The sequence below is a fragment of the Accipiter gentilis genome, chromosome 9 (genome assembly GCF_929443795.1).
Source record: "Accipiter gentilis chromosome 9, bAccGen1.1, whole genome shotgun sequence".
NCBI classification, from domain to species: domain Eukaryota; kingdom Metazoa; phylum Chordata; class Aves; order Accipitriformes; family Accipitridae; genus Astur; species Astur gentilis.
In genome coordinates this window covers 11,417,106-11,436,830 of record NC_064888.1, presented here as the reverse complement: position 1 = coordinate 11,436,830, position 19,725 = coordinate 11,417,106, and the positions used below count along the sequence as shown (strand labels likewise).

Here is a 19,725-nt window from a genome sequence, read left to right as displayed (position 1 = left end):
TCTTTTACACTTCCCTGTGTTTTATTTTTTCTTGAAAAAAAAGCAGACTTTTTAATAAAAGTTTACGAATGCAAGTAGGACAACTATTCTGTTTTCAAATTATACAAAAATGTACAGATTAAAAAGAGTAAAAAAATTGAATAGAAATACAAGGAACACACTGTGGAAAATTTCTTAAGATTTAGCAAATGACACATTTCAATGCAAAACTTAACAATCTAAAATTGTAATTTATTCCAGTTTTATTCCAGGTACTCTATATTTACTACTTGCCCAAAGAAATCTTGCTTCTCTCCTTTTGGCTGCTATCTTTAACACTTCAAAATTTTTATTTGTTTATCTGTTTTCACAAAAATGTATAATTTTCTTATATATCCTTGAAAGGTATACACATACATGAAACTGTATTGCATGTGTACCTGCATCCTTCTCAAAGAAATTTGTAGGGTTCAGAATTGACCTAATTCTAATGTTGTTGAATTATGCAGAAACAGTCTTAATCAGCTAGGAGCAAGGTTAGATCAGGTTTGATGAGTTGTTTTGTCAGTGAAATCCATATTAAAATCAATGGTGATTTTTTGTTTGTTTGTTTGTTTTTTCCAGCTTTTGATAACTATCATTTTGTGTGCTTTTCTTTTTTTTTTTTTTTCCTGAGATAATTATTTTTTAGTATGCGATACTATTTTGTTAAATCAGAGGATCTTTTACTGTGTAGGCAATTGCTACAATCTGAGAGAGACTTCTGGACACCCATTGTAGAGTCCTTATATCTAGGAATAGAGCTTATTCAATTAAATTATAAATACATCCCTGTAGAGATTTTTAGGAGCATCAGGTAAAAGGAAGAGAAGTAAGGTAGTGTTGGATGCGTGGGAAGGCAATGAGAATAGGAGTTGGACAGGTGGTCATGCAGACATGTATTAGAATGTTTTCTGTGCTACGAAAAATGGATTGTGCTCTTGCCTAAAGGATTAACCTTTATATATATATGTGTGTGTGTCTGCGTGGGATGCAGAGAAGCCAGTGTAATGTTAACATTGAATAAATCTTATCTACAGGGTAAGCTGTCACGAGCGTTTTAAAAAACAGCCAACTGAAGGATGTTTTCTGGATTTTCAACAAATGAACAAGTGTCCCTTTACAAATGTACATAGTGCAGTGAGGGGAGTTAGAATAATCCAACAAGCAGTATCGATCCTAATGCAAAGATTCCACATAAATCTGTAGCTTGTCTCCATGAGCATCCCTGTCCCCGTTGCCATTCAATTTAATCCTCCAGTTTTCTCAGGGATGTGCTTTCTGGAAATCTGTTTTGGTTCTCTAAATTATTAATGTCATTAAAATTTATAATTTTTCTGTCATTACCTCTAGGAAAATAGAGATTGTAATGTGAAACATAATTGTCTCACTTTGCAATTTGTGTTATGATAGTTGAGCACAACTAGAACAGATTTAAATATTCCCCTGAGCAATATGGCTAGGTATTACAAACTAACTGAAGTTCTTTGTGTGCAGATAAAAAAATAGATAAATTAATTCCCCAAATGACCAATATTTGTGTGCAAATAAATAGATAAATGAGTGCCACAAATTCTTGAAGAGTAAACTTTGCCATCAATATGCCACATGAACAGAAAATACAGTGTTTAAAGGAATACCCTTTCAGTGTTCACTCCGGTGGTAAAAACTACTACTAGCCTGGGTGAGTAGTCAGTCTTACGCTTACGTCTGCATACCAAAATAACTAAGTGCTCTTGAAATATTGGGAATAGCCAAATTCTTTCCCTTAGTAAAGGAAAAATCCAGGATAGGAGCACTTAGATAATAGATCATCTTTTATCCCTGGGTAAAGTGCTCTCCCTCCATCCTCATTCAAGAAATTCAATATTTACAGACCTGAGTGCAAACTGCTATTAAAGATGCCAAGCAATATTGAGTTAGGCTCTTTAACCTTCCTTAAAGCATATCCCTGAAATAAGCAGAAGCCATCATCTATATTAAGTAAAGATTTACTCCATGTTGCAGTAGCAACGTCATAGGATCATGAAAGCCAAAAAATGGGCATGTGATATGGAATTTTGCAAGGAGTGCTTGCCTGGCCAAAGCAGCTGATAAGCTTTACTTAGAATACAGCATTCACGCATGGTATGAATGGTAATTACTGTGTGCTGTCTTGTGCTGTGTAAAGATCCAAGAACGAAATTGGAAATTTGGGATATATTTGTTTGAAAAAAAATCCCTCTAGGACCAAATTAAATTATTTACTTAGTTGTAAGTTTCACAACGTAAAGAAAATTTTCATATCATGTACAGAAAAGAAAACATGTCGCTTTTAAACAAATAACTAGGTGAATAGACTTTAATTGTAAGATCGGTGTGAAGTATTTTTTCCTCTGTGATTCCAGGGCTTAGAACTATTTTTTGGATATATGCTGTTATTCTGATGGGTGTAAAAGTAAGAGCCAACTTCACATGTACTTGGTTTTCCTTTTTTGGCTTGTTTTTTTTCTTCTTTTTTTTTTTTTTCCCCCTGTATTTATCACAGTCGGAATGCAGGTGACCTTTCCGCGTGTGACATTTAAGGTTTCGCATGATGCTAAGCCAGGACCGTGAGTTTTCTGGAAACAAATCTGCAGGTCCTGCCCTTGCCAGGCAAGAGGAAGGGGTGCAGTGCCCTGGCCAGGGAAGATAGAGCCGGGCCGCTCTGGTGTGGGATGGTGGTGACCTGCTCTCTCTCCTCTGCGGTTCAGGCACTCAGCCACGCTTTCCTGCTCCTGGACCTGGCCGAGGTGCCCTGCAATGCTGCCTGGGGCTGTACCGCCCTGTGAACCGGCACGGAAAGGTCCATGGTTTCCTTTAGCTTTTAGAGCACCGGCTCAAAAATGCAGATGTAGACATTTTGTTCCCAGCTCTTCCAAGAACAACTATTTTTTTTTCTATGCTTTTACATTTCTAGAAAGGAACCCAGTTTCTACAAGGAATGGATCGTATGCTGGTATGAATGTCTGTCAGCTGAAAAAAAATACAGGAGCTTTGTTCCCCTTGGTGTTATGTACTGAACTGAAGCATTGAAGGATTTAGCTACTGTCAGCTGTCCACACAGAAAAAGGTGGCACTTCCAGAGTCAGATTTAGCCCAATTTAGGTTCTGAATTTCCCTCCAGAGGATCCCGGTTTACTTCTTTGGCTATACAGTAGCTAGGCTTTTAAGTTCAGGACTCACTTGGTGCCTGTAGCCAAGTGGGAAGAACCTGGGTTAATGTGTCTAACGTAATTAATCTCCTCCACTACCTTACTTCTGGAAATCCCATAGAGGAAGCAATTCTGGTCGGCTACGTATGGCCTTACATGTCTCAGGTCAAGCATTTTGACAGAGGTTATGAGACGTCTTTGAAAGGCTGTGCATCACTTGGGGAGGACACAAAATGCGTGTGGTGTGAGGTGAACTGAAGGTTCGGATGATTCGTGATCTTTTTTCTTCTGTTTCCAGCCACTCGGTCTGAGTTTGCCTGCCAAGGGATGCAGCCTAGGGGTTTAGGAGTTAAAGCTATCCCATAAAATTGTCTTTCCCTCAGACCGCAGCTTAGACACGCTGTGTGGCTTTAACACCCCTCAGCCCCAAAGAAGAGAAATCCAAGGCAGCAGTCTGGAGGGATGCGTAGAGCCTGTGGATCTCCTTCGGTGTCTCTCTGCAAGGCTACAGGTGCCACCCCACATTTTCTATTAAGCCTCAAAATCTTTGGCTTCTATAAGAATATATTTATTTTCTGATTTTCTGTTTTCATGCCACACCAGTTGGTCTGTCGTTCGTGCAATGAATTTCACCTTCTGCAAAGTTAAAAATTCATGTTCCTAAAAAATGATGGGAAATTGGCAAAGAAGAACTAAATTGAGCCAAAGCTACAGTACTAGTCAACCATAACAAGTAATTATAATAACCCCATGGTCATTTCACTCGCAGCTTGACAGAGAAAATGGCAAGAAAAGAAAATATTTTTTTTCTTGAATGTAAAAAGCACGGGGCCAGGTTCACTTCTGCTGCTGACGCTTCTCAAGGTGTGGGTCCTGTTGACTTCAGTACAGCAACACAAAGTATTTGCAGCCCCCTACCCTGCAAGGGGCTTAGAGCAGCCCTGTGCAGGCTGGGCGATGGCTTGGCCCAGCTGCGCAGCCAACGCGTGCTGGAGATGGGCCGGTGTGAGTTGCGGATGCTGCTGGTGGCAGTGCTAAAAAGCTGGGCTGGAAAGCTGTTCCCTGCGGAGGAGGTGCCTGGGGGAAGGAATGCAGTCAGCGGTGCCGCTGCTCGTCCTGCCTCGCAGCAGACTCCTGGCAGGGAATAACCATCACAGGCTGTACTGCTGGTAGGACTTCAGGATCAGCTAAGGCCCTGAATTTCAAACTATGCATCCTGGGGTAAGAAAAGAGGTTTTGATTTGGTGGCTTTTTTAAAAATACAATATACGTAAAGCATGCAGTTGAGTCGGCTCCGGTTGCAATATAAGGGCAATAGACGCAGGCTCTGCCACAGGACGGATTAGGAGGCTGGGACATGGGAAGGTCTCCAAAGAGGCTTTAGACAGTGCAAAGCCTGGAAAGAAGAGCAGCCTGTCCTTGAGATCTCCTTATATCTTATCCCAAATTATTCTGTGTGCAGAAACTTGCATTCCCAAATGTGCCAATCCCTTCCGTGAAGTTTCTCCTATTTTTTTTATTTCTTAATAGAGATAATCTCAAAAGACTTCCTTGAGTCATTATCAGGATTAGTCTGCAGAAATGATCCACTGTTCTTATGGGAAAAGTACTTGTAACGTTGTTCTCAGGTGTAAGGGCCATATTTCCTAAAGACGGTTATGTTTTCCATTTGTTGTTTTGTTCTGAGGATGTAGCGAGGTTCTATCCCGTTAAACTGAAATCCTTTCTGTATAAATTTGGTTTGAAGGCTCTTGTTTTTACTTAGAAACTTATTGAGACCATCTTGGTGCTTTTCTATGAGGAACTGCAGTATGTTAGTATTGCCAAGATAGATGGTACTGTGTTAATCTGTTTTCTTTGGTTTCAGATGTTACTTTAAAAAATACCATTGCTATTAAACACAAAATAAGAACATTTGGTCTAGACTAAGCATGTAGGTCTGTAAGTTTTTTCCTCTATTGTCTTTTAAAAAACATTTATCCAGTAACAAAAGGAATATATAAAATGTCTGGACAAATACATGTTTTTAAAAGACTCTGTCTCCATTCACAGGAAATCACTGATAATGAAATATTAGAGTTGGTACATAGTGCTCTGGGGAGGATGACAGTTATCCGGCAAATTTTCCCTCTCTCAAGGGACAACAATCAGAGGTGCATGAGGAACAATCACCGAATATCTTCACTGCTGTGTGATCCACAAGAAGGCTACCTTCAGATGCTGCAGGTCAGTAGCTGTGCCCAGCAGAAAGGTCCATCTTAGGAATTGGACATGAGATACTTTTCTGTGACTGTATTACCTCAGAAGAAGAATAAAATGAGTACAGATAAATCTGAGCATGTAACTTTTGGTCAACTTTTCCTGACTTAATTATAACTTTTATTTCCCAGGACCGAGTGCTTTAGATGTGATGAAGTACCAGCAAGTGGTTGCACTAACTCTGAGCTGATTTTGCATGTTTCATTCTCTTAAGAATCTTCTTCTAGTTGGAAAAAAAAAGAAAAAGTTGTACTATCATAGTCTTGTGCTGTTACTACTTGCTTATTATATTTATGCCTATTAAACATTTACTGTGAAAGAGTTAATCTGGGAGAATAACAGAACTCTGATAGGTATTGGGCTGTGGAGCATTTAATATTTAATGGACTGAATCCAGTTGATGTATTCAGTCTGTCCCATTTCAATAGTCTCAGAAGTCTCTAGCAGCTGATACTTGTCTGAACATGTGAAATATGCACTACTAGTTCAAGTGCCAGATTTTGGCAACAGATTTGACTCTGGTGTAAGCAACATCGCAAGATTTCTTGGCAATTTATCCCAGGTATCGGATTTTTTCTTGCAGTAATTTAAATATAATTTTAGGTACTATTTCCAAGGATAGTGCAATAATTTTGAAACACAGGTCTTGGACTTTCAATAGGACTCCATGTGTTTCTCGTTTACTTTAAACACAGTTAAGAATCTCATTTGTATCACTGTTGAAGCCGTTGGATAAACCTGAAAACTTTAGTGAGACTGAGAGTTATAAGATTGATTAGAATCTTTTTATTGCAAATTTAGTCTTAGCCTGAGATGGATTGAGTTGAGGACACAGTGGCTGAGCCTGTGAGTTGGCAAGCGTGGGTATTATGTGTTAGAGCGAGTCTAGAAAGGGCTCGGTTAGGCTGTGGGGAGCGGGCTGTTGGCCGTCTGGGCTGCTGCAGCCTGGTGAGGAAGGCGGTGTGGGCAGAGGTGTCCTTCCAAAGAGAACTCGTGTGCTGCCTTGGAAGAGCTTCTGAAGAGCAAGGTGTGAGGCTGATGGGAAACCAGGAGAGGTAGGAGGATTCTCAGGAAGAGGAGTGGATAGGTCAAGATTTTCCAAGGCACATGGATGAGGATGTTTGTTTTGCTTATTTGTCCCCTACTAAAAAGTTGTAGCTGCAGAGTCTGGAATCCTCTGAGGGAGGGGTATGGGTGTTTCCTCCTTGAAGAGAACCTCTGCTGACTCAGGTTCTGTCACAGCAGTGGCAAAGTCTGGGAAATGGCACTCACGTGCACTGGAGTTCTGAGCACCGGTCTACTCTTTCCGCACAGGGGAAAGTCGATGCCTATCTTGGCTTAGAAAGAGAAGACACTTTTGATCTTCGTTAGTAACTCTGAGGTATGCTGTAATGAGAACAAAGGCCATGCATTTCAGAGGATCAAAGCAATTTCCAGTATGTTGCAAAAATGATCTATCCTGCACCAACAAATCACTCATTGGGGAGCAATCTTACATTACAGCAGGATTTTGAGTATTGCTGCCAATGCTGGTTTATGCATAATCTAATTCAGAGACTCATCTGAAGGGCTCTGACAGACCTCTCTGAGCAAGTTCTTATTTGCTTATACAGTAACTGGTTTGCTAGCATGAACAGCCTCGTGCACTATTACTAAATTTAATTGTGAAGGACCCTTTAGGAAGGGCCCTCTTCCTACTTATTCCCAAATGTGGGTTTTGAGAAGCAAAACGTTCTCAGTTTCTATCTTCAGAAATATTATACCACCTTAGCAACTGTCTTTAAGAGAATGGAAGAGTAATGTTATGTTTTGCCCATTAGTTCCTTCTCTATGAACTTAGAAACAAGAAAGAGATAGAAAGAAGTGCGGAGGTATAAAGTTTGCCTTTTGGAAGTTGATTCCCAAACTGTCATGTCCACCCACACTGGAATGAAATATCATGAAGGTGAAGGGCGCATGTGAGATTGTTCAAATCAGCTGCCACCAGTATATACTGTGTTGTCTTTAAGTTTCTACAGATTGAATATAGGATGCTTTTAGCATGTGCAGTTATATTTGAAGCATTCTGTAGCTGCATTTTTTGTCATAGGCTTTGCCAAAACATCTAACGTAACACCTTGTGGGCATACAGCTCATATTAATTTCCAAGTATGACTGACATGTTATTAATGGCCCTGCAATTCAGGTACTTCCAATCTTCTGTTTCCTTTTTCTTGCTTAAAAAAATAGTTTTGACCTTTTGCTGTACAGAAGTACATCACTAAATTACCCCTGTTGCCAGAGGCTTGCAGTAGCTCCCAGCCCCATGTCAAGCTGCATGAATCCACCAGAGGCAGTGACCGCCTGCCAGCACCGAGTTCTTGCGTTGCTTTGAAGTACTTTGATTAACACCACGGTTTGGAAATCCCTGGCTCATTCTCCGTTGGGCAATCTCATATTAATAATTCTTTGTTGTCAAGGTAACTTGCCAGCTATTGTTGGTTAACTATTTATTTAATGACTTTGAAGAAGAATAAGCTAATCTCTGTCAGCCCCTAGCTGTAAGATTTTTATAGGGGAGAATTTAGCATTTTTAACAAGCTGGTAAAGAAAGCAACATTTATGTCATGGATTATTAACTTTTTTCCTGGCTAAATTGATGACAGTCTTTTTGGAATGATGTTGTTCTCAGTGTCTTTAGTACCATATCCTGGAAAGTTGTTTTTCAGTAGGTGATTGTCCCAGTTTGGCGTTCTGACAGGCTTTTAAAGATCAGGCTGTTCTGCAAGCTCATCTAAAAACTCATCTGTTCTGAATGCTTTGTGGAAATCCAATCTTATTCCATCAACCCACTTGTCAAAATTTTGCTCATGCCCTTATTTCTTGCACGTATAATATACCCAGCTGGGTTTATGCCTCAGCTGGAGAAAAAGCTTTATAAAGTTTCTTGTCGTGGTCGTTTCATTTGACTTCAGAGGACTACATTTATCTCTTTCTTATTCTTCATATATGATTTTCTGTGTCCATCTCTCTTTCTTCTTTGTAAGTGGAAAAGATACAGTCTATCTTCCACTGGCGATGAGTATCCTGTGGCTTGGGCTATCAGCATTGTCAGTATTGCTCATCTGGAGAGAGAATACTGAAGCACTTCAGGATCTATAGTTAAATCTAGTTAGGCCTAGATAGACCTGGTATGTATCCCTGCATGGCATTTGAATGGTGTTTAGTGGGATTACCGCTACTAAACTGTTTCGCTTATTTCAGACGTAGTCTTACAGATTCAATTTGAAGAAATTTTAATATATAACCTGCTTCTTTCCAAAATCTTCCCATTTAAAGATTAGCTTTGAAGCCTTTCTACAACCTGATTTTTGATGATCTTTTTTCTTTCATCATGTTGTTCATGATGTGTTCATAAACTCAAAATCATTTTTTTTCTGTTGATGTTTCTGAAAAGATTTCTCTTTAGGAATGTAATTCCCATTACAGTTTGTTTCTTCCCATATTTACCATTTATACAGTTCATAAGTTCAGTCCATGTGAGATTCTATTTATATTAAAATATATTACAAGGACACAGTGTATATGAAATCATTTAGCATGGTCCAAAATATATAGTAAGATTAAAAAGGCAAAAAGAAAACCCCAGCAAACAGTGTCATGAAATTAATGAGGTTATTTCTTACGGGATTCAGAGTCCAACCCCTCTACTGAAGAACTATTCCAGGCATCGCTTTGACGTATTTGAAGTGAAGATATTGAGAAGTGTGGGAGGGTATTCATTGAAACAGCTACTCTTCTTTCTCTGTCAAAATTTCATTCTTCAAAGACTTGACCATCAGATGTCTTTGTAAGCATCTCTTAGCAGTTGCTCCTACAGAGCTGTGTTTTTCTTTATGAACTGTCTTCTTTTCAGAAATGACTGCAATTTAACTACTGTAAGTGAAGTTATTTTTTGGAGATGTGTCTGACTGCCTAAACTCAAGGGCCTCATCCTGCAGTTTTGTCTAACTAAATAGCCTTACTCTCATTTGATTTATTTACATGGCTGTCATTACACAGCTGTGAAGTGCTGCTGGGGGGAGTAAATATTGATTAGAGCCCTAGTAAAGCATTCGTTTTCTCCCATAAAGGATTGATGAGCCACTTTTTTCTTTTCCTTTCATTACAAACCTATATTTGCATGTCTCTTTATCAAAGTTTAGTTTGGACTTCTGGACAGGTGTTCAGTCACGGTGAAGCTGTTTCCAAGTACAACATGAATGAAAAGTATCCTTGAAATTACTTGCTGCCCACTGCATGACATAACCTCTCCCTGAAGCCCGATGGCATGTGTTTTACACAAGGTGCATTAGCAGAAGAATTTGATAAAAAAAAACCACCCCAATGACTGTGGATGTTTGCTGGCCATGTGGGATTTTGTGAGCACTCTGGACGGTAGAACCCCAGAGTTCTGGAGCCAGCTTTTCCTCTCTGCTCAGACTACCTCTTTTGACTGCTGGAGTTCTCTGTTTGCATAATTATTTTATTGAATTTTTGTTCAGTACTCTATCGGGGAGCAAACAACAGTGGCTAGAAGAAAGGGTCAATATCTCAATTTTTCATTTTTTTTTATTGCCTCTGAAACGTAATTTGCACCCCTATTTATTTATAAATGAGGTAGGACAAAATGCTAATCTTATACTCTGTTTTGCAATTCCAATATTACCTCTTTTCCTCCTGTCTGACTCTTAGTTGTGTTCAGTTTTCTTTCTCAAATGTCTCCTGCTAGACTTTCCCTGGACAGTTAGTATTAGTTGTGCCAAATTCTTGAGACGTTTAGTGAGCAAAGCCAATGCCTGCAGCTAACAAGCTTGAGTGTTACAGGGTGATCCAGGCCCTGTATCATTGTTAACATGTTGTTATAAAACATACTGAGTAAGAAAACACTCATGATTATGATAAATACTCATAATAAATAGCTGAAGGACAGTGAGCGTTCAGAGAATAGAAACTGTAGGTAGGGAAAAGTGGTCTGAGATGTATAACTCAGTAAAAAGGGGGAAAAAAGGTGAAAAGGAAAGAAAAGCTGCTTATAAATAAAAAAGGATTCTGAGTGCAGTCTTCCAAAGAAATCTTTGGAAGCCCTATTGTTTGAGGTGCTTAAAACTAGAATGGGCAAAGCACTAAATAATACACTAGTTAGATTCCTTACTGTCAGAAGGCTTGAATAAATATACAATTGAGGTCTGTTTTTCTGTGGTTTTAGGAAAATTTTATTTAGGCTTTCATTTACCTCGGTGATAATAAATAGCCCTTTGGAAGTTTGAAGCTGACATTTGAGTCTTTAATGAACATTTGTTTTTTGACTCTGGTTTTCCCATGAATGCCAGACTGCTGGCTGTGATTTTGTTCTCCATGAGCAGCAAAGCATGTATTTAAAACGCAGAGTCGCACAATGGGCTCTGCAAACTAATTTAAGAAAATGAAATAGGTCAAATTTTCAGTCTCTCCATTCTAGCAATAACCTTGTAAGCGTGCTGGTATACCATAAATAAGCCACCAATCTTCACTGCTCCTAGAAAGGTGCATCCCGTCGTTCGAGAGACAAGTACGTAACTGCGTTTGGCAGTACTTGAACTTTGGAAGTTGAAACACGGTTTTGGGGCCTGCTGCTGTGTGCGTACACAGGCACAATGATAGCACTCCCAAGGCAGCAAGCGTTTCTGCTGCTGGCAGGCTGCGCTCGGTCTGAGCTCCTCTTCCATCTGCTTCATCCTTGGAGCTGAGCGCTGTGGCCACTCACAGGGTGATTTTGGCAGCAGCAGGGTACAGATGCCCAGCTTGGGAATGAGTTTTCGAAGCGGTGGCATCTGGGCGTCAGCTGGTCTCTTCGGCGGTCTTGTCTGGCTAGACTTCTGCCTCTGCCGGCAACTCGGAAGTTGGGGTCGGACTTTGTGGCTTGCTGGCCTTCCCAGAAGAGCACTTTTCTATGATTAGTGCCTCCGAAGGAGCTAAAAGCTACCTTCATACATAACTTTAAAAGTAAAATCACTCTGGAAAATCTCATGAAATTCACATAAAAACCTCTATAAAAAGACATTTAATAATGTGATAGGGAGAAAATTCCATTCTCATTGGAAATTTCTGCTCTGCTCTACTAGTGTATAGTGGATTTTTTTCTTCATTGCAAAATAAAGGTTCATAAAGTCTGGAACAATTTTCAAAAGATATACCAGAACATGCCTAAAGTTACTCATGTACAGGGCATACTCTTTAATATATTAGTGAAACAGCCACCATCATTCTTACAGCAGTAGATCAAAAAGCATTTCAGTAACAATAGCTCCAGCTCTTACAGCTCTCAGCAATGAAGTGAAAGAGGAACTGAAAATTGCTGTTTCTTCCTCCAAACAGGACAGAAATGAAACACTTTGTTCTAATCTAGGAATTTTTGTTATGTGAAGGGGAATCTCTGCAGGCAGATATATGTCCTTCCCTCATCTGTTCCCCCTGTGAACATATAAATAGGGGAAATAAAAAATGCTCCAGAGCTTGGAAAACCTGAAGTAGCCAAGTACATTGCCTTGTTTTTTTCTTCTTTCTTGCTTTGTTACCAATTCTGAATGCTACCTGAACACTAATTTTTAAATTTACTATTTTCTCATGCCTCTGACAGCACTGGTAGAAACAGAGTATAGCTGATCCCTTGGGTATCTCACAAATTCCCTTTCAGCGATCATGTTTATATTCAGAGGGAATTTGATAGTTAGCTGAAAATTAAAATATCTGTGCAGTTGTAGTAACAAGTATATATAGGCTTTGTCCGCTGAACCCTTTTTCTTTTCACAGCACTGCTATTCTGGAGGTTACAGCAAACTCATGTTGCAAATACACTCTGGTACATATGCAGAGATTTTGCTGCATTAAAATGAATATAATAGAAAATAAAGGAAATTACTATAGGCCTGGATTTACTGTAAGATGAGGCCAGAATTTCTGTGTCTTGTTCTAAGTAACGGTTTTCTACAGGAAAATACATACACAGTAATGAATTCAGGTTGGAAGTGAATATTATTTTGAGAAGAGGAGCATATTTGAGGAATTTATTCTTATTTTCCTACCTCAGAAAGGAACTAGGAAAAAAGAAGATAAAAATATACCTCACAGTAATTTAATAATATATCTTACTGTAGGTATTGAAGGAATCAACTGTTCAGCTACACTCACACAACACTGCTCAGGCATCAGATGAGACCTGGTTCCATAATTCAGTTTTCTAGCATAAATCTAGTTCCCATTTGGGACTGGGCAAAGATAGCCAATTTATACTACTGTGGATATTCGGGAGCTGGGTTTTGCTCTGCACACTGCGAAGGATCAAAAGGACATTATTTTCTAAATTATCAGGATATTTTTTGGTTGTTCTTGATTATTTTTTGCACTTCGAAGAAGTGTCTCTTGATCTAGAGGACTACCAAAACAGTGCTATCATGCGTACATCCTGCCTTCTCTTGTTTTAAATAAACTCATTGTCTACACTCTGCATTTTGATCACTGTGCAAAACCAGAGGCTTTGAGTCATGCTTTGTAAGTTTTAAAGGGTCCTGCCCTTAATAGGGTGGACTTGTATATTTTGTGTTAATTTATGTCTGAACTAGCAGACGGAACAAATAGAATATTAAAAATAAAGATAATTGGTTTTCTTAATATTACAAATCCAGCCTCAGTTGTGGAGGTTTTGCTGCTGTTTTTTTCCTAGCTTGCTTATTTTCTATTCTAAAAAAGTGTTGATTGTGTGAATAAAATTCTACTTAGCGTTCCATAGGATATTGACTCTTCAGTGAATAGGGGGTAAAATGTAGTAATGTATGCATGTCATTTTTACTGGAGTAAATACTCCATGAGTATGATTATATGAAAAAAGGAATTTTGCTGATTAAAAAGTACCATATACTTATTTTTCGGACGAGGCTTTCAATAGAACTGGAGTGGCAAAGTGGGTAAGTGTGTACAACAGGATGTGTAGAATATTCTTTTCATGGCAAAAAGTAACTTGCTGTGTTCTCTGCAACCTTTTCTTCTGCCTTGGTACATATCTCTAGATGTATGACAGAAGGATGTAAGTAATGGGAAACTCCTCTCGTGCAGACCCTTTCTTGCTGTCACTCCGTTTATGTCATTCTTTCAAAACAAAATAATGAAAGAACAGTGATACAAAGTCCATTCTAGGTCTAACTGAAAGATGAGGATTAGGTTGGGATTGTTTTGTTTTGCTCTACAGCATATGGTAATTTGAGTTGGATGCATGGTCATGTAGGCAGAGATCCTCAAAAGCAGTTCTCTCAAGCTTTCAGACCGTTATACATGCAGAACGGTGGTGGCTTCTCTAAAAGCATTAAAAGTAGAAAAAGAAGGAAAGCAGTTTACCCAAGTACATCTTCTATTTTGCCCTAGAGCTGTCTGCTAGCAAACAGAGCAAACTGTTTTTTTGGAATGAGGCTGCAGTTTTCCAGAACTGAAAAAGAACACTGCCAAACTGAGAAAATGCAAAGCATTTCTGATTTGTGGTGGTTCCAAGGCAGCAGGCAATCAGTTGTCAGTTAAAAGTGGGGGTGTAAAATCAAAATCAGTGGGGAGCAAAGAGGATCATGATGGCACATAAGAAATGACATTTTTCCTTATGCATGTAAAATCTATTTCTAAGCAAGTGGGGTTTGTGGTTTGGCGTGGTTTATTTTGTGGGTTTAGGGTTTTGTTTTGATTATTTTTTTATTATTATTATTTTTTTTGTGGAGAGTAGCTTAACACAGAAGAGGAAAAGTGCCCTGTGGAATAATAGGGATGCGTTTGGTTGCTTTATTTGAAAGTTGGTTGGAAAGGATCTGCAGAGTAGGGAGACAAATGCAACTAAGGAGAAGAGACTTAGTTGCTGGGACTCTCAATAACTTTTTAACTAATTTTCTTAAAAAGAGAGGAAATCTGCAAAGTAGCTGCTTTGGAAACTTTTAAAAGGAAAAGGATTAACTGGATAAAATAGCAAATATAGGGAATGTAGACTGCTTGTTCAGGAAAGCTGGAAGGAAAAGGGAAAGAAAATGGCAATGCCAGATGGGAGAGATTCCCAGTGATAGTATCTCATAGCTTTTGCATCATTTTTGCATTAAGATTCCTTTTTCTGTTTAGTCACTTATTTAAGTGGGTATCCTCAACCTCTTTTTTGTGTATTTTCTTCCTATTTTGATTCTTTCAAAATGAATTTTTGTTCATATAACTTTTGTTCAGTTTTACTTATAGTAGAAGATTTTTGAAAGCACCTAGGTTCTCAATTTATGTCAAACTGCAGATTAGGGAACATGAAACATTTTGTTTCTGAAGATTAGGATCTTAAGATATCAGAAGTTTACTTGGAGCCAGTGATGCAATAATAATATAAGTTTAAGCTTTCACAGCTCAGTGACATTTTTATAGGAAGTATGCAGCTGCATTAACTTCCACATGTAACCCTTTCCTTGTTGCTAGGCACTATTTTCTATGGTGAATTAGAGAAATCCAAAAGATAAATGGCAAATTCATGGATCACCGTGAGTAAAGCCTTCAGCTAGGAGAGTATCTTTTTAATAATAATTTTGAAAAGCTGTATCTGGCGACTGATGCTAGCTGGAGATTTGAGTTTAGTAAAGAGTAAATCAATACACTTGAGTCTGTGCATAGTTTGAAGAAGAGTGCATGTAAACTCTGGAAACAGGTAGAGAGTATCTATTTTTTTAAAATCACTTCTCTCAGCCAACTTCCACCACTAAAGTTTTACCACTTGCAGTGGATACTGCTGTATGTCAAAGATCTGATCTTGTTTTCCTGGCCATGTCTTGGTTTGAGAAATGAAACACATAGTTGAGCATTGCTAGTGTGGTGGTGGTGTTCTTACTAGAGTCTTTGTCGTCAATTATTGTTCTTTTTCTCTCTCATATAAATTGAAAAATAATGAGGCTAAAATCAGTAGCTCCAGAAAAAGTAGAATAGTAACCAGTCTCCTGTATATTTGGTGGAGAGAGATGATAAGACCAAAATAATACTGTCATTTTTCTTCCCTCTCTTCTAAACATGTTTTTGTGTGCCAGAAATTACCAAGGAGATCGCTCAAATGAACACAAAGAACAAGAACTTAATTGCACCCTATGTTTTTCTCCTTGCTGAAAGGACTGACGAAGTAGCAATCCTTGTGTCTCATTGATAGATAGCTGTACTCATTCTAGAGCTTGAGTTTGTATTTGAACTGTGATCTCTTCCATCTTTACAGCACTGCATTGCAGTCATGCAGGCAAGGCGCAGGCAGTGCAAGTGTGCCAGAGTCCCTTGGCCAGAAGGGCCCAGGTGCCAAGCAGAAAAGAAGGTGGGAGTGACCACCGGTATTTGTCTGAACTGCCTTGACTGTTGAACATGTCAAAAATACCCAGCTTTTAGTTTTTACTTATGTCCTCGTTTTGTTTTGTTTATTTGCTGGTTTTCACGGTTTCTTCAAAAGGGTGCTCATATAAACAGAGAGGCTCATTCTTCTTATTGTTTGCAGGTTTCCAACCTGTACCTGTATGACAGTGTGCTCATGCTGGCCAATGCTTTCCACAGAAAACTGGAGGACAGGAAATGGCACAGCATGGCAAGTCTGAACTGCATGAGGAAATCCACCAAACCTTGGAATGGAGGACGATCCATGCTAGAGACTATTAAGAAGGTGAGAACAGACAAACCACAACTGTGTGAGCAATTGAAAGGGTTGCTTCATTGCTACTTGAGATTAGCTTTTGAAGAGGTTTTTGACCTCTATTCAACTTTTCTTTGATTTATTACAAGCAAGTGATTTACAACTACCAGGAATGATCTACAGCTATTAAACAAGCAAATGATTTATTACAAACAAATAATACACGCTGCAGTGTTGCTCCAGCGGTGTGTGTGCTACTTCTGTTGTTCTCATAGCTATCTTCTGTGGAGGTAGTGTGATTAGGAATAGTCGTACAAATTGATGTATGCATGCATCATAACAATTTTCCCCAAAGAAGAACTTAAGGAGCTCGAGGGGCCAACCTATGACAAGGTGTAAGGCTTATGTTCCATTTACTACAGCTCAACTATCTATTTGTGTACCATAGCCCAGAGCAAAAGGGATCTGATTCAACTAAGTTGTCACTAAGAGTTACACTGTCTTGCAGCATGTTGAATTACTCAAATATGGACAGTACTGTGGCTTTGCAGATGCATGGTAACTTCTTGTATGAAAGTTACTTGATCACAAATACTAGTGGGAAGAGTACTTATTTTTTACTATACTAACTTTAGCAATTATTTGGAAAAAATACCTGTTTCCCCATATTTATTGATGATATGGTTTTCCCCTAGTAAAATGATGCAATTTGATCAAGTGTTATATTATGCTCTGACCAGTCCTAATGATACCACCCTTTGTTGCTAAATTAATTGAAACTTCAGTGTCATTTCAAGCTTCTTTGCTACAAACCCTGAATCAAACTCCATGTTACTTTGACAGAGAGGTTTTAATAATAGTTAAAATTTTATGTTTTCTTTATTGCCTCTCTTGGGAGCACAACAGGCATACTCTTTCTTTTGGACTTGGAGTTCATGCCTTTGTATTCAACCCAGAAATGAACCTGCTGCCCTCAGTTACACTGAAAGGGCTGTTTTCTCACGGTCCACTAAGGTCCTTCTCTTTTTCTTTGGGGTCTGTCTCTGTGAACAATGAAGACCTGATGGCTTTTTTCCACAATATGCAGTGGATGTGTTAGTGCTAAACTCAAAAAAAAAAAAAAAAAAAGAAAAAGCTCTTTTGTCTGGTGCTATATTTGAGCTATTGAAGAACATGTAATTGCCACATTTAAGCTCACTGTAAATATTTTCAAAGCAGATTTGGCATACCTTTAATGAAGAGGAGTGTTGATAAGGGCAAATTTGTTCTCTTCTAAAATTTCTGAAACTTATTTCCTTAGGGCCATATAACTGGGCTTACTGGTGTTATGGAGTTCAGAGAAGATGGCGCCAACCCCTATGTCCAATTTGAAATACTGGGCACTAGCTACAGCGAAACATTTGGCAAAGATGTGCGGAGGGTAAAGATAAGCTGCTTCTTTCTCTCTTTTCTTTTCCTCTAAATAATATACATTCTACTTCACAGGAGAATGTTTAGTGCTACACTGCAGAAGAAATGTACTGTAAGAGAAATATTTTCTAATATCTTACACATTTAAATCTTAAAAGCTAATTTTATATTGGTAGGCAGGAGTCCTGCAAGTTGTTTCCACACGTGCAGTAATGATGCAGTGCCATAACGATACTGTGAACATAATAGTGAAAACTGCATAATTCTGCTCATGTATTTTGTTGTTAAGATACAATTGATATAACTGGTACTTGTCTTACTAAGGAAGCTCACTGAGAATATAAATTACCTAAGCACACAAAGATGTTTCAAAGTATAGCTGCTGCAAGAGTTTGAGATAAATAAATAAAAAACCTCTAGAGAACATTATTTCCAAAATGGATGATGTTATATCATGTAAAGTAAAGGATGGCCTATCAATGGTAGCTGATGGAACAAGGACTGATGGGGATTAGAAGACAGTTAGAGTGGTTCCATGGGGTTATTAACATAAATTGTCACGGGCTGAGAAGGCTACCTTGAATACGTTCAGACAGAGGGGATGCTCTGAAAACACCTGAATTTCTCAATTGAACACGGAGGTTCAGATTGGAAACCAAGTTACAAAATGTCCCTAAACTGGTCAGCCGGTTGAATACAGATATTACCACTGTATGGTCAATGGGTTCTACGTTAAGCAGAGCCAAACAAAGAAGATTCTACGAAGAATTAAAATTTGTGACATTTTCTATTTTCATTTGACCATTGGTTTCTGTGTTTTGTTTTGATTCACCTGAATTACATGAGCCTAAATGTAAAAACAAGCAAAGAACTTGTGTTTACGTTATCATCTTAAACAGCTAAACCTGAGATTCTTTCAGAGTCTAATTTGGCACAGGGATTCTGGACATGGAGCCAAAGGCTTGCAATATCTATTAGAAATTCAACAGAAGGAAGAGAAGTATTTGAAATGCATAAAGCTCCAGGAGATATAATTGAGAAACTTCTGTTGCCAAAAAATATCTCTGAAGACTTCAGATTGGCTAGGCACCCTGCTGTATTGTAATGACCAGAAAAGGCTATTTCTTGGTCCACTTTCTTTTCTAGAAGATTTCTACTGCAAATGTGAAAGTCTAAGTTCCAAGCATTACGTGAATAATGAAAAAACATCTTAATTTTGGAAACAGTGTTGCCTATTCAATAAAATGGCTTAGGAGGTCTAGGAAGCAATTCCAGTTCATAAACAGAAGTATGCACCTCACTTTATGCACAAGTATGCAAAACAGAAGCATCCAGTGCCATGTGAGATGCTGTGGACTATCCTACTGTGTTTCCAGCTGCCACTACAGAAAAGCATGAGTGTCACCTCAGGGCTGCGTTATCCCTAGCAGACGGATGCCATGGGACATTTGAGTTTGGTTCCATTTTGTTACAGAATTCCCAAGTGACTTTCAGTAAGTCACGTAACCACTTTATGCTTCGATTTACCTTTCAGTAAAATTGGCATGATTACCACTCAGAGCAGGTTTGAGGCCTTAAAGGGAAATGATGATGTGTGAGTATACATTATTACTTTTTTTCTAATGTACATTTCAAATATGGTAACACATATACAAAAGCTCTCACTTTGTATGTGTAGCACACTGACCAAATTGAGATATAATCCAGATGTGTGAAGTGAAGATAGCTACAATATTACTCAAAAGGGACCACAAGGCAAAGAAATAGGTAAAATGACTAAATGGGAAAATGACCAAAATGACTGAACTGATATACCGCTTTTGATCTCTAATGTGCTACTTTGGGATTAGATGGTTAATAGAGGAAGACTTAACCCTTTGGATGTTAAATGCAGAACATTATACAGTTCCCAAAATGAAAGGGCGTATAATTCTAAATGGGTAAAAAGCTCCTGCCTGTAGAGTACTACTCTGAGCTAAAATTAGGTTCTGAAAATGATACTTTTAGCCTAATATATGTAGAGAGTAAAAAGTCAGCAATGTGCTAGAGAAGTCTGTAGGAGAACTTGGAAGAGATGATATTTCTTAGAGCAACATTACCATGGAACTACTGGTATTCAATTATTTAGACTGCCTGACTTTTTATTATTGCAGCAAAAATATGTTACAGCTCAGAATTACTTTTAAAAGCTTAGAAAGTCATTCT

At 38.5% G+C, this 19,725-nt stretch overlaps 1 protein-coding gene across 6 annotated transcripts in view; it reads left to right on the top strand.

The window, feature by feature from the left end:
- The window catches only part of GRID1 (glutamate ionotropic receptor delta type subunit 1), a 555,275-nt gene that overhangs the window by 436,368 nt on the left and 99,182 nt on the right, over positions 1–19,725 (top strand). For 5 of the 6 annotated variants that reach the window (XR_007507329.1, XM_049810875.1, XM_049810874.1 and 2 more), the window contains exons 6-8: positions 5,244–5,417; positions 15,979–16,140; positions 17,411–17,530. Coding sequence is in view for 5 of the 6 variants with exons in the window: in XM_049810875.1 (XP_049666832.1) it covers positions 5,244–5,417; positions 15,979–16,140; positions 17,411–17,530 (456 nt within the window). In the remaining variant the exon portion in view is untranslated. The remainder of the gene's footprint in view (positions 1–5,243; positions 5,418–15,978; positions 16,141–17,410; positions 17,531–19,725) is intronic. The other variant, XM_049810876.1, reaches the window with a different exon arrangement.